Source organism: Rhinichthys klamathensis, unplaced genomic scaffold, assembly GCF_029890125.1.
Source record: "Rhinichthys klamathensis goyatoka isolate OS25496 unplaced genomic scaffold, OSU_Roscu_1.1 h1tg000161l_1, whole genome shotgun sequence".
NCBI lineage: Eukaryota > Metazoa > Chordata > Actinopteri > Cypriniformes > Leuciscidae > Rhinichthys > Rhinichthys klamathensis.
This window is the reverse complement of record NW_026606695.1, coordinates 3,380,998-3,395,583: the sequence shown is the minus strand read 5'-3', so window position 1 is coordinate 3,395,583 and position 14,586 is coordinate 3,380,998. Positions and strand designations below refer to the sequence as shown.

Sequence of the window (14,586 nt, the reverse complement as noted above, 5' to 3'; positions counted from 1 at the left end):
TATTAACAACGAAGCTGTGAGTTTAATTACTTCAGAATAGCGATGTAACCCCCTCTTTGCTGAGAAATATAATGTAGCAATTCAGTAGCGAAGCTATTTTATTTCTAAAAGTCACAGGGCAGTGTTGATAAGTTTCTGTACTCCTGAATGTGTGTGAGTGGCGTTTGTGTGTTTGCTCTTCAATGAAAACAGCGCATTAATGTAGAATAGTGATTAAACTGACTTGGAAATACCTGTGCATTAAAAGTTTTTTGCACACCTTCCAGCCAATCAAATTCGAGTATTCAGAGAGACCACGGTATAACTAAAAATAAACGCTCTTTTATTACCTAGAAGACTAGATCACAGTACCCAAGAGTATCACTATTTTGTAGCAAGTCGCAAAAATAGCAAAAATAAAAACATTTTAAATTCTTGAAATAAAAAAATATATATATATTAAAACTGAAATACAATAAAATATTTTTTTAAAAATGTATTTCAGGAGTTGGACCCACTTTTACCTTCAGAACTAACTTAGTTTTAAGGCAACATTTCTTATTTACATTTAGTTTAAGTTAAAGAACTAAAATAACTAAAACTAAAGCTAAATAAAACCTATATAGACTTATTTAAACTAAAACTTTAACGAAAAAATGCTAGTGAAAATTTCTAGTGAAATACTTGTATTCTGACAAGCCCTATTCACATAAGCAACTGAAGGAAAAATAAACTTTAGCTAAGAGCAAAACATACAGGTTCACGTTTCAGAATTTCCTCACACACCTGAGGTATGACAATGTCGGCTAGAGCTCGAGAGAGCTTGAAGAGTTCCCCTGTGTCCTCCAGGCCCAGGGAGCTGTTGTGCTGCACGTCATACTTAACACAGTCATAAATGTCAGGAATCTTGCTGATGTCGTAGCGGCCGCTCTTCATGCGGAAGTCCCTTTCCAACTTAGACCAGCGCTGCAGCATCATCTCCAGTGTCTCGCTGTGGTACAGCTGTAAATCTGAGAGAGGCAACTCAAACTCATTTACTCAGGTTGTATCAAGTTTATCTGTATAGCCTTTTAAAGTGCGCTTTTCTTTTCTGTCTTTTTTTAAGTGAGCACAGAGCAATCACCTGCTGATTTGGGGTCTTCAAGTCTTTTGCGGATCTGTGAGGTGAGGCTCTGGACAAGGGTGTAGACTTGATCACACATACTCACTGGATTCTCCACAGCCTTCATAGAGTTCACCAGAGAGCTGCTGCATGTTGGAGCCAGCTGGAGAAACAAAAGAGATGAAGTGGACACAGATGTGCTTTTCATTTCAAGTCAGTGGAGGGACTGAAATACACCCCATAGTTCAAAAGATGTCTGACGCTCTGATTTACCCTGTCAAAGTCTTCTTCTGTGAAGATTTGATCTTTCTGCATGATCTCATGAAGTCTGGCCTTAACCCTCTGCTGACAGCCGCTGAGGGAGTCGATATCGTTATCCAGCAGGCCATTCATATTTGCACTCTTTACCATCTGGACCAGGATGGGTGTCAGTTCCCCTTCCAGTGCCAAGAGACCCTGAGAGGCAGACAACCAACACCAGCTTAACATCCTCTGATAACTTTATATCCCTAAACCTTAGAAGACCTGTATTTGTTGTGGCTGAGGACCTTTGCAAAGGCAGCAGCAGTCATTTGCACCCTGCCCTCATCCGAGGCATAGATCTTGAGGTCATGTCGGTAGGTGCTGTGTAACCTGAGCAGGCCACAGCCTGGAAAGCCAGCATAATCCCCTATAAGTAGTCAAGAACATAACATTTACAGAGAAAAACTTGGTGAGACTAAATAGCCATATAGAACAAGTGTAATCAACCCTGTTCCTGAAAACCCACTGTCTTTCCGGGGTTTAGCTCCAACCATAATCAAGGTCTTAACTGACAATTAGAGGCATGGGTGTTGGAGCAGGCTGGAATGAAATTCTGCAGGATAGTGGGTCTCTATGAACAGGGTTAAACACTACTATTATAGGTCTGAAGGTTAACATGTCAAAGTTAACATGTCCAAAAGGTTATTTTGCTCTAAAATCTCATTCACTCAAATTTGGCAACCTCAGACACATTGATCCAAGTTTGATGTCACTGAAAGTAAACACCTTTGGTTGTTCCATATCACACAACCAATCAGTAAGCAAAACGTAAACGCAAATCTAATTTGCAAGATAAGGAAGAATGAAAGATTATCAGTGAACAATGATTAAAATGTAAGTCTGTTCCTCAGACCAAAGTATCAGAAGACTTACAGCGCACAATATGGTTTTGTGACACTTCTATGGTGTGTGAATGACATTAAAAAAATACCGCTGCACAGAAAAAAAAAAGCAGAAATGATATCTAAGAACAAACAAGAAAATGGGAAGCATATAATACGAAGACTGCTGAATAGGCACTGGGTTTTATCCCAAAATTGGGTAACACTTAATAATACCTTACATTGTATTAACTTCAAGGATCTTATAATAAATGCTTCACAGATCTTTGGTTAATAGAGTGCTCCAGGGATGGTGTATTTTTGCAAGCCAACCCAGAAGTTTCCATCACTCTGGTTTCCTCAAAATCCATTAGCTTTTGGATTATTGCAGAAAATAAGCTCTGTGACAAAAGTTTATAATTCTTACACATTTTGTTAATCAAGATAATCTTCACAAATGAACACGTTTATGAATATAGAAGCATACATACAATCTGCAGCAGCTGAAGTTAAGCTATAAAGAACTACACCACAGTTGCATGACATCAACGTCACCAAATGCCTTTTTCAAGGCACGTAAAAGCTAAAAGAATTCATGAGTGGGGTATAACTGATGTAGTATTTTGTCATAGAATAAAACGTGAAAAATATCCCGAGCTTGTGTTAACCACAGGCATTTAACCAAAAACCCATTGAAAAAAGTCCATTGACTTCTGATCAATGAAAGTTCATAAAGTTCCTAAAGTTCATAAATGCTCATTTCCGGGTTTTAGGACTTTGCAGCACTCTATGTGCATTACATTTTTGTTTAATTAGTCATTACTCAACTGTTAGTCAGTAATTTAACTATGATTAATATATTCATATTTGAAAATGCACCAAGTACTGATTTATTAAGCATTATATAATGTTTGTAGATGACTGAATAATGAACATTATTAAAATGTCACCGTCATTAATATGAATGTTAATCAGTTAGATTTAGGTGTAATGTAGGATTAGAAAGGTGTAATAAGGTGTTGAAAGCATGAGATTTGTGGACTCTAGAAAAATAACATCTAAAGGGGTTCTCAACTCTGGCCCTCGCTCAACAGTTTTGCTCCAACCCTAATCAAACACACCAACGCAGCGCCAGGTGCGACACAAGTGTCTTTTGCTAGTTTCAGCCCGAGGCAGTTATTTTCACGTCCTGCGCCACGTTGTTCAAATAGCAAATACATTTGCGCCCATTTGTGCACCCATTTGTGCGCCCATGGGCGTGTGGGTCAGGCGCATTGTTGGCGCGTTGCTATTTTGAGGCAACTGAAATAGACTGCGCCACTGACCAACTGAAACCTGGTCTAAAGTAAACATTTTTGTAATTTAAACTTTGTTTCATTTGTGGCAGTTTGCGCGTCGGCTTGCTGAAAAGATGCTCAGCTACTTCTCTGCAGCGATGCTGTCCAGTGTGTCCAGTTTCATCTGGAATGCGAAAAAAAATGTCCTCTCTTTCGGTCTTTTCATTAATGGGAGAGCTATCTAATCAGAAAAAACACATGAAGTGACCAGGTACACATGAACGATGTTACCACAATGCATCACATTCATTTCGATGTGTGTGGAATATTTAATAAGGACTCTATACTGAATATCTATACTGAATTTATAGCATTGACTATGTACAACGGAACAAGCTGCAAAGTTGTCAGTTAGTAACTTGTATGCACGTGATGCGCAGTGGTCGCGCTGCACGCTTTTATTGACTTGTGCAGTTTAATTCTCACACTTTAATAGTATGTATAACTCCTACCTTAATATAACAAGCTGTGTTACTATGAGGAATGATTACCTCAAAATGCAGATCTGTATGCAGGTACGAGGTACTTTATCTGAATTAAATACATACATCTCTCTCACTTTTGCTCAAGTGCCAGCGATTAACCCTCAGCGTGCCAGTGTTGGCATGCCTGCCATAGGTTGCCGACCCCTGGCTTAGATTGTTAAAATAGGGCCCCTTAGTGACAGACAAACAGGAGGGTTTTTTTTTCACCTTGACCTCCAGGATACATGCAGCGGAAAGCCCTGCCGAGTTCTTCAGCCTGAACTCTGCCCGCTGGAGTCAGCTCCCCCCCCCACTTCAGCACCAGCAGTATAGAGGCGCCCTCCTTACGGGTATCTGCACACAACACAAACAGCAGCACCATAATGCATGACATGATTAAAGCCAAACACGACTGAGTTTCTTGATCAACAATCCTCGTACCTTCTTCCTCACTGGATGTTTTGGGTTGTCCATGAGGAAGGTAGGTTAGCTGCACTTTCCTATTGATTCCAGAGAAATGGCCATACCTGAAAAATAGAACAGAATAGAACAGAACAGGGACAAAAGTGTAATTAGGGTGTCTACAGACCCCAAAGAAGTTTACTTTCCACTTCCCTGTTCTTGACTGACATCTATATTAACATAGCCAGAAGCACCTGCCAGAAATCCATCCAGTGCATCTATGCCATTGCTGAATGAGTGATGCTTGTCAAGAGTTGTGAAAGGGGACACTGCGATTTCATTGTGTCATAGGACAAAACTTAATACTGAGATTCTAAAAATACTGCATGTTGGGAGTATCACCGAACATAGTGTTCATTTACAACATCCTTCACCTGAATCTCCTTTAAGACACGTTACATCTATCTCCTCAGATACACTAGAAACGTTATTTTATTTTTCTGAAAGAAAGCATCTGTTAAGAATATGATGGAAATTAATGTATTGTTTTATATAAAACCCGAGCTTGTGTCTGGAAAATATGTCGTGTCAAAAGACTTAAAAGGAGGCCACCAAGGAAGACTGGAAGTGTGCCAGTTAGCATGGCCCAGTTAACATCTTACATTAACGTACATTTCTAGAACGGTCTTCAGTTGTTCAAGCTTGGACTTCTTCTCCTCAACTTCACAGTCAGTATGCTGTCCTATATCTGCCAAGAGTGTCCTGGTAATGTCCAGAACTTCCTGTGGAAACACAGATATGGAGTAGCACAGCAGGTTTTAACAATAAATCCAAGGTTTAAATGAGTGGTTCTCAAACAGCGGGCCAGGGGCCCACTATGAGGGCTCAGCAAACTTCTAAGGGGGCCTCAAGATGACTTAAAATTATGTAAAATAAGACACAACAGGTATTGAAATAAGTTTAAAAAAATTAACCAAAATCAAGGTGTTTCTTATTTTAATTTACCCCCTCAACAACCTTTTTTTTCCCTTTGAAGCACCAGGATTCCCAGAGTCTTGGAAAACCTCAATATATGAGGAAGCCTAATTTTAAAAGTTTGATTGTAGACCTGGGCCAGTATGTATAGAACTTCTAAGAAATGCTCTTAAGAATAGTCTTAAGCTTTGACTTAAGTGTCAAAAAATTCTTAGTAAAAAGTAGGACTTCTCTAAGAGTAGGACACTTTTATAAAGAAGCTAAAAGCAACTTTCAGTGAAGTCTAAGACTGAAAACTGACCCAAAATGCCCTTAACCACTGAATAAGCCAATAGTGAGCCTGCAAGGGTGAGGTCACTGCAGCATGACACCAATCATTTAATGTAATTATAATAAAATCATTTAATTAAGACACTGAAACTTTAATATACATTTTTTTATGCTTTGCATTGTGCAAAATTATCACAAATTAGTATTGATGCTGTGGAATCTTTTTCAATTGTCTCCTCAATTTACAATTGGAGCAATGATGCAAACATGGGTTCCATCAATGGATCCAACAACTCAGGGAAGCTTGCAATCCTCATAAAAGTGGCTTGATTTTGCTGCAAGATTTGAAGATCAGTTGGAAAGTCAATGAACTGGCCAAAAGTGAGGCAAAGGAAAATTGACATTCACCCTTTATTCAAATAGTATTAAAAGTGTGTTAAAGATTTGTTACCTGGGAATTAATTCCGCTGGAATGTTTAACTTGTCTAGTTAATGGTCAGCCAGTCCAGTTTTAGTGTCAACTATTCTGCAGAAGAGTTTTCCCGTTCATGTGCCCCAAGTAAGTACATAACTGCAGTACAATACAAGTTTTTACTTTTTATCTTATTTATTTATTTTTTACTCTTTCAGTGGCCTAGTATAAATGTGTTCATTATAACTTCAGCAGACTGTTTTTTTTATTTATTGTGATTGAATTTTTTTGTGTGCTTTCTGTTTTAAAGTTGGAACATGTTTAATAAATGTTTTTTTTTTATTTTTTTTTTATGAATAAATAAAAATTGTTACCTGGAGTTGTTTGGGTTTCTTTAGCTTCAGCTTGCCCGTTTTATATCCGCCATATTGTTCAAAAAGTTCAAAAAACCTAGAAGAAAAGAAAAAGCACCATATTTTTGCTATTTGGATATCAGTAATGCTTTAAGTGATTAAGTCTAATAAGCAGGTGGCAAGAACACACATGGGATTCCGCACTTCCATCTTCATCTTCTGCTTTGGTGTACGATCTCCATGACGGATCACAGCTATTACGCAGCGCAGCTCCATCCTAGCAAAAAAAAAAAAAAAAAAAAGTAATTCTGATGCAATATCATAATAGGTCACTTAAGAGTGGACACCTTAAAAATATATGAATGTTGTTGCATTAGACAATAGAAAAAATTCAAGTGGAAAGATGAATTTTACTATCAAGTCAAATGGCAAGATGTAAGTGTACCATGGGATACGTACATGGTGCCTGATGTGGTGGGTACAATAGGAATGTCCTCTGCCTCTGTAGGTATGGACCACGGGATATGGAACTGAGGAGCCAGCTCCCTCATCACAATATTTCTAAAAAAAAAAGAAAGAACAAGCCAAACTCATCCTACTGTGCAATTTTGCAACTATATGTTAATATGTTTGAAATACAAAGATTTTGAATCTTTATCTGATGATCATTAGGCTTTACCCCAGGATCTTAGCACAGTCGTCATAGTATTTCATGGAATTCTTCACAAAGCTAAATCCGTTGACATCACACACATACGAGTGGCCGTTGGCTCGGAGGAGGTCGAATCCACACACTGTTTGCTACAGTGTAAAAAGTATTTGAGAACAAAATCAGCATGAACAGGTTAAACCCTTGAAACATTTTCAGTCTGCAAATTCTTTGTACATTCATAAATTCATTCTTGAAACCAAGAAACGAGCAGCTGACCTTGAATGCCAAACACACTTTACGGGCCACAAGCTTCTCCATGGCAGTGAGCATGACTGGGTAGCGGATTTCTTTGCCTTCACTGTCTCGCTCAACTTTCCCGTCAAGTGCAGGGGACTTACGAGCTTCTGCATGAGCGTAATCTGGCCCTACTGTGTACACCTGTAACAAAAACACGCACAAAAGAATGTTGCTGCTTCTCTAAAAATTTACAAATGAAACAAACACTTAAGAAAGCAGAACTTTGCTCTATATAGATCAAGAGCAACAGGGTAATGCAATCACTGAGTAGAAAAGATGGTAAATTATTTAGTACCTTCACATCTGTTCCATCGGTTGGCATGAACTCTTCATATATATAGGAGCCAGTTTTCCTCACACTGCTCTCTGGAGAGTAAACACTACTTCTGCTCCCAATCTGAAACACATTCACACTCAAATGTTACGATTTGCCACCGTGCAACATATTAACGGTTTTGTACACAGTTTTTCTATTAAACTATAGTTCATATCACTGTAGGCAGTTCTCTAAAGCCAAAAGGGTTGTTCCATTGGCTTTAGTATCAGTACAGAAAATAAGCTCCGTTACCAACAAAAGTTTATGATTCTTACATGTTTTGTTAATCAAGATAATATTCACAAATAACTTTTATGAATTTTGACACCTAAATATAATTGCCAAAAGTAAAAAGCTACAGGTAGGCTATAATTATATAACACCACAGTCACACAACTTCAGAGCCATCACTATTCATTTATTTAAAATCTACAAGTTGAAAAGTTTGAGCTATAGTAGTTATAGTAGAATATTTAGCAAGATCGCAAATATAACCACAACGAGGCTGTAAAAGCTGACTAATCAGTAGATGAGTTTCCCTGTTCAGCATGATAATATTTAATGTCCCAGACAACCTGTGTAGTTCCATTTAGCCACTTGTTAGCAACTGCCTTTTTCAAGATACGTAAAAGCTCAAAAACAAAATCACAAAAGGTGATATATTTTATACTGATATATTATGCTGTAAAATAAAACGTGAAAATATCCAAGCTTGTGTTAACCACAAATCTTAATTCAGACATTTAACCAAAAACCCATTGACTTCAGGACAATGGAACTGGAAGTTAAAAAATGCTGACTCGTTTCCAGGTTTTAGGACTTTCCTGCAGCACGCTATAACTCTGGTTGGTAAATATTTTAAATGAATGAATGAATGAGCTGCTAAAACAAACTGAGTAGTGTTACTAGTTGCTCCCCAACACTGAATGTAGGATAAACTGCAATTATGTATTTTTTTAACACAGCTGATGGGGAAGGCTAAAATGTCAGCTAATGTCAGCATGCTCTTCTCCGTTTGCTGTGCTTGTATGACTGAGCGGATGCAGCTCAAGCTCAATGGAATAGATAATAGGCAGCCACTGCAAAAAGACCTTCCTGAAGAGGCGTTGGCTGCCTCCCCCAGCTGAAGTTGGGTAGTAGATGTACACATTATGGTCCTCGGCAGAAACAGGCTTCTCTACGAATGGTTTTAGAAAGACTTCGCCGTTAACTTCAACTTGGTCTTCTCCCTCAACCAGGTTACACTCTGTGTCAAAACAGAAAAGAAAAGGCCAGTCAAAAAACAGAGTTCCAGTGAATAGAAACAATATCTGAGCAGATAGACCGATAACACAGTCATCATCTGAGACAGGACTGTAATGGGGATTTATAGCTGGGTAAATATAGCACTTTGATTGTCATTTGTTTTAGAGCAGAATACATTTATTCAGATCCTCAGGGAACTGTCAAAGCTGCCAAGAACATAACGGCTCAGTGGATGCCAGATGGTCACATCATGGACTTCAGAGCAATATTTGTATCCTTGGCCTGTGAAACACTTAAAATTGCTATACATGAGGGGCTATATTTACTCAGAGACTAAAATAAATCAGTGCAGAGTCAAAGCAGGACACTTTGCTAATATTTCTACTTCACTTGTTGGATGATGAAGAAATAAGCAAGCAAACAACAAAAGATATCAGGAAAAAAAACTTTAGATACTCAAAAAACTCCGTCAAATTCTGTTTGTATTTTTTTGGGAAAAAAAGCTTTGACCGACCATCAGGTTTGTCAGGGTCGCGGTTTAAAACGGCATAGCGTGGCAGATCTATCCCCTCCTCCTGCAGGATACGATACACCTCCCTCCTAAAATATGATTAACAAAGGACAGAAAAAGCCTTAATCAGGTATCATACAGGATGCTGAAATGTATGCAAATATGAGATATGCAAAACTGTGGTTAATGAAAAATATGGTTATACCTATCCTGTATGTAATACTGCATATTAAGATCATTGATGAGCAGCGGGTTACGGAGCTTTGCGTAACTCACTGCCTTATCCAGGGGGAAGCCTAATTCAAGAGAAAATATTACTGTTGGTATTACGGGCATGCTAATATAAAAATAACTTGTCAAAGACACAACACAATGGTAAACAAATGTGTAGACTGTTTATCAGGTATATTTATATACCAAAGAACAAGACTTAAGATGGTCACAATTACTGATGTTTTGCTAATTTTTGTGGGCGGATTCCAGTCAATTTAATAGGAATCAAAAATGCAATCTGGAATTTCGTATGAGGGCGGAAGATTTCGTTACGCAGATCTTAAGCAACAGGTTCAAGTTGGTCACCCAAATTCGCTGCATTAACCAACAGAAAGCTGCTTGGTTTGAAAGTGACTTTGTGACCTGTGCTTCAAACTGCACATTACTACACTATTGACAACGGACCTTTTTGTATGCAAAAATTCGCTAATGTGATCGCACATTTTTTGTAATGACAACAGAGCTTTTTGTACTCAAAAATTCACTAATGTGACCGCACATTTTTTGTCTCATTAGATTAGCTAATGATGCAATAATGTTAGGTAACTGAACAGGAGACCCCTTCAAAAAAGTTGCTTCATTGAGTGGTTAATACTTCAGTGGAGAAACCTTATCTACAACCAGCTCAAAAGGGCACAGACACAAAACATACCTTTAGAGTGAAATGAGATCAGGCAGTCACAGAGTGGCCACTTTTCCACCGGCTCATTGAGTATGACGTCCTCTGGAAAGATGACCACTGTGATGTACTCAAACTTGCAAAGACGTTCCAAGATCTGAGTCATGGGTTTGGACTTAGATTTCTTCATCATACAGCAAATCCCCACCACGATCTGACGCTCTGGAGGCTAAAAAAATAAGGATTTAAATGAGATATACATCTACCTAAACACACTTACTTGTATGTACTGACATTAGAAAAAAAAACAAAGTGGTTTTCAAAAGTTCTTAAATAATTACAGGAATTACTTGAAACATACCGAAAAACAAAAAAAAGCTCTGAAATATACAAAAATGTAAAATACTCAAATGTAAAATGTTAGGCTTCCAAGCAATATAATTAATGTGGTAAAAGGAAGCAGTTCTTTTTAAACAGTAAAACCAGTAAGGAGTTGTTGTTTTTCTTAAAAGAAATGAATTCATTATTTAGCAAGGATACATTAACTTGACCAAAGTATGCATTAACTTAATATCTATTCCAAAAAAATACCCCAGTTTCCACCAAGTTCACCATTGAATAATAAGAAATTTTACTTAAAGTCCCTGTAAAGGCAATTTCAAAAAAAAAAATCTAAACACATTATAAATGTTACAAATGTATTGCTAAAACATATTACAAAGACTGTGAACTGTGAAGTACTGAATTGTGGAGTTAGACCGTTAAACAGTTTTTCACCATTGCTATTTTCCGGATTTTCTGGGCGGGGCTAAAACGGGGCTCGATGACGCACTGGAGACCTTGAGCTCCTGGACACGCCCCTACTTGATGACGCACTGGAGCCGCTGAGGCTGGCCGCTCCTAACAATATTATAGAGCACATTCACATCAGTTTGCCGCTCAATCGCGAGTTACTGTCAGTAGTATTATTAGTTACACAGCATACAGATTGCTAGCTAGCTATGCCTTCGTCACGGAAATGCGTACTACCTGGATGCGATCACCGGATCACGTACAAAACAGATCGGTGTCCTTATTTAAATTTCCGAAAAACGATCACATCAAGAAGAAGTGGATTAATTTTGTGAAGAGCCACCTTGATGGAGAGCTGAGGATCACCGCCAATACCCGCCTCTGTAAGTGATCATTTTACACGGGATAGTTTTATAAACTTTCGTCGGAGACAACTGGGATTCACTGATAATCCGCTGTTACTGGTGAATGGGGCCGAACCGACTCCCGGCTCGACCTTCATCCTCCTGTCGCGCCGACAACTGGTGCCATCATCGGCAGTGCGTGCCCACCGTGCGAGCATCTATTCCGGCTGTAGAGTTGAGTGTGTGGCGACGGCAGCTTTCCCGCGAGTGGGCGTGGTTTCAGCGCAGCCAGTGGACACGCCCCCAGCGTTTGAGAGCAGAGAATACTGCTCATTTTTTCAAGATTTTGATAGCTTATTTTATGTACTTGCTGGCTTTTTTTATCATTCAAATTTGGCTGGGTGACTAATAACACATTTTTCTGTGGTGTGACAAACTCAAAACACATACTTAATTTTGACTTTACAGGGACTTTAAGCAGCCAATCAGCATATTAGAATGATTTTTGAAGGATCGTGTGACACTGAAGACTGGAGTAATGATGCTGAAAATTCAGCTTTACCATCACAGAAATAAATTACATTTTATATTACAAAATATATTAAAATAGAAAACAGTTATTTTAAATTGTAATAATATTTTAAAATATTACAGTTTTTACTGTATTTTTGACAAATGCAGCCTTGGTGAGTATAAGAGACTTCTTTAAAAACTTAAACAAAAAAATCCAACCAACCCCATACTTCCATATTCGAAGAGAATAGCTAACTTTCGCGTTGCAAAATAAGGTGTACATGGAAGCATGCTTCCACTCCCACTAAAACAGGTAACTGAGATGGTACAAAATAAGAAATCTCTGAGAGAAAAAAAAGACGCAAAATAGTTCTACGCACAAGAAGATGAGCCAAGTTTTGGGGCAAAAATCTGAAAAATGTCCTCATGTTCATGTGGTAACATCTTATAAAAGGGATACTTTCAGTAAACTCTAGTCTACATTGTATTTCAGTTGGTAATGGGGAACCAGAGAGCAAATATTTGATGTCTGATGTGTTGCTACCATAATTCATGCTTCTTTGGCTAGGAGTCTTTAAAGAAGTCACAGTGTTGTGTTGAATGTTACATAGAAAATATGCTTCTGTTCTCAAACTATTAAATCCCCAGGTACATGAAGGCAAAATCTCTCCATTAGACCAGACACTCAGTTGCAAACCATCCATACCGAATCATCCTCCAGGTCGTCTTCGTACAGCTCCATGTCTGTCCTCATGCTGGCGTAGTCGTCCAGGCCCTCGCTCTCATCCTCCGCGCAGCCCACGAAGAATCTGGGAGCGCCGCGCTGGCTCTCGCCGGGGCTGCTGGGCTCTGACATTACAGTCCACAGCGGCAGCGACCCTCTGCTTCCTGCCGCGCCATCTCACGCCAACACGCAGAGCTGGAGGGGCACGCGGCCAGACCAGCTCCGTACCCAGCCTGCAGGAGCAGTGTTGGGGTCACCGGCAGAGTGTGTGAGTGTGAGTTAGTGAGGTGGAGGGGAGGCTGAATGAGGCCTGCCAAAGTGCACGTAAATAGTTATAGGGAAGGATGTGAAGTGATGGACTGATCACACAAATTCATTCTTCCTAATGTTGATGTTTTTCAGAGATCTTTGAGAAGGGATCTTTCTCCATGTGTCTCCATGCTTATGAAATACAGCATCTTCTTTCCTACAAAAATAAACAAACAAACAGGCTTGATCAATAAGTGATCCAGTCATTTGGTGCACACATAACATCTCTGTGAGAGGGCTGATGTTTGTATTAGCTCAAAGTCGATTGTATGGTGGTCACTAAATGTAGGCCTAGTCCTTGTTCAATTCAATTACAGGGATAGGTCAACTGAAAATGAAAATTCGGATATCATTTTTTTTTGTTGCACAATTGTAGAACAAGTATAAAAGTTTCGTCTATTACCATCTCTGAAAACAACCACAAGTAAAAAAAATAAAAAAATAAATACAATAAAATACTACAAAATACAAAACAGAGTATTTAAGAATAAATATAATAATAATAATAATGATTATCATCATTATATTTCACAGAAATATTTCACCCTATTTTACCCAAAATAGGGTGTTGTGATAATTAGTCAGTAGTACACAGTAATGTAATGCCTGTTTCATTCATACTCGTAGCTGGAGGGCACGCTCACACAGAAAGTCCACATATGAGACTCATATGCCTTGTTTCACAGAAAAGGCTTAAGCCAGTCCCAGACTAAAATGCAGGTTTGAGCTGTCTGAACTGAAAGCAACTTGCAATGACGTATCTTAAAATATGTCAGTGCCATTGTTTTGTCTCAAGATGCACACCATTAATGTTTTTTTTCGAAGGCACGTTTAAAAAAGCTACTTCAATTGAACTAAGACCTAATCCTCCTCCTGACTCAATCTAAACCCTGTCTGTGAAACCAACCCAGGACCAGTTGCATAAATAAACATAGCCACTAACTTAAGACTGTCTTAAGAACTAGTCTGACCAACAAGCAGTTAATTAGGGCCAATAAGTCTAACTTTTCCAATCTACTTTTTTTTTGTAAATGACTTGAAAAAGTTATGACCTGGGTTTCGAAGAAACAAATTAGATGAATAACTTATGACTAGTCTAACCAGTTTATGCAACAGGCCACAGACCATAAAGTCATAAAACTTATTATGACATTCCAGGAAATCCCTTTTATGGACAAAGCATGGGCATCCATCTATTGCTGCTGCAGCAGCTGAATAAAACACAGATAGAGACGTTTTGACAGATGATACATGAAGACAATAAACATAAAATTGCGACAACAAATGGTTTATCTGTGTTCTAGACATTTTGGGTATTTTCATAAGAATAAAGCATAATGCAATGCTAATTGACACAGCCTTTATCACTGTATAATAATATCATTCTGCCACATTCTGTGATGTGAAGCCACGTCAAATCACAAAAAGAAGGTTATTTCAAACCCTACTAAATATTCTCTTTTGTAACTTGGACATTAGGTTTGTAAATGCTTCTCACTACAAGTCTGGAAAACTATTTGGTGCCTGTTGCTTTTTCAAATGTACATTAAGTGACTCTGCTGCTCCATTTCTG

The 14,586-nt window shown here is 38.5% G+C and overlaps 1 protein-coding gene across 10 annotated transcripts in view; it reads right to left on the bottom strand.

The window, feature by feature from the left end:
• The window catches only part of ppip5k1a (diphosphoinositol pentakisphosphate kinase 1a), a 33,138-nt gene that overhangs the window by 12,591 nt on the left and 5,961 nt on the right, over nucleotides 1-14,586 (bottom strand). For all 10 annotated transcript variants that reach the window (XR_008807785.1, XM_056258990.1, XM_056258989.1 and 7 more), the window contains exons 2-19: nucleotides 12,687-13,170; nucleotides 10,365-10,560; nucleotides 9,645-9,735; nucleotides 9,443-9,528; nucleotides 8,775-8,929; nucleotides 7,663-7,764; nucleotides 7,347-7,508; nucleotides 7,098-7,219; nucleotides 6,878-6,979; nucleotides 6,609-6,695; nucleotides 6,440-6,515; nucleotides 5,081-5,190; nucleotides 4,448-4,533; nucleotides 4,235-4,360; nucleotides 1,630-1,751; nucleotides 1,355-1,537; nucleotides 1,103-1,244; nucleotides 766-989 (exon numbers count right to left, since the gene is read on the bottom strand). Coding sequence is in view for 9 of the 10 variants with exons in the window: in XM_056258990.1 (XP_056114965.1) it covers nucleotides 766-989; nucleotides 1,103-1,244; nucleotides 1,355-1,537; nucleotides 1,630-1,751; nucleotides 4,235-4,360; nucleotides 4,448-4,533; nucleotides 5,081-5,190; nucleotides 6,440-6,515; nucleotides 6,609-6,695; nucleotides 6,878-6,979; nucleotides 7,098-7,219; nucleotides 7,347-7,508; nucleotides 7,663-7,764; nucleotides 8,775-8,929; nucleotides 9,443-9,528; nucleotides 9,645-9,735; nucleotides 10,365-10,560; nucleotides 12,687-12,836 (2,322 nt within the window). In the remaining variant the exon portion in view is untranslated. The remainder of the gene's footprint in view (nucleotides 1-765; nucleotides 990-1,102; nucleotides 1,245-1,354; nucleotides 1,538-1,629; nucleotides 1,752-4,234; nucleotides 4,361-4,447; nucleotides 4,534-5,080; nucleotides 5,191-6,439; nucleotides 6,516-6,608; nucleotides 6,696-6,877; nucleotides 6,980-7,097; nucleotides 7,220-7,346; nucleotides 7,509-7,662; nucleotides 7,765-8,774; nucleotides 8,930-9,442; nucleotides 9,529-9,644; nucleotides 9,736-10,364; nucleotides 10,561-12,686; nucleotides 13,171-14,586) is intronic.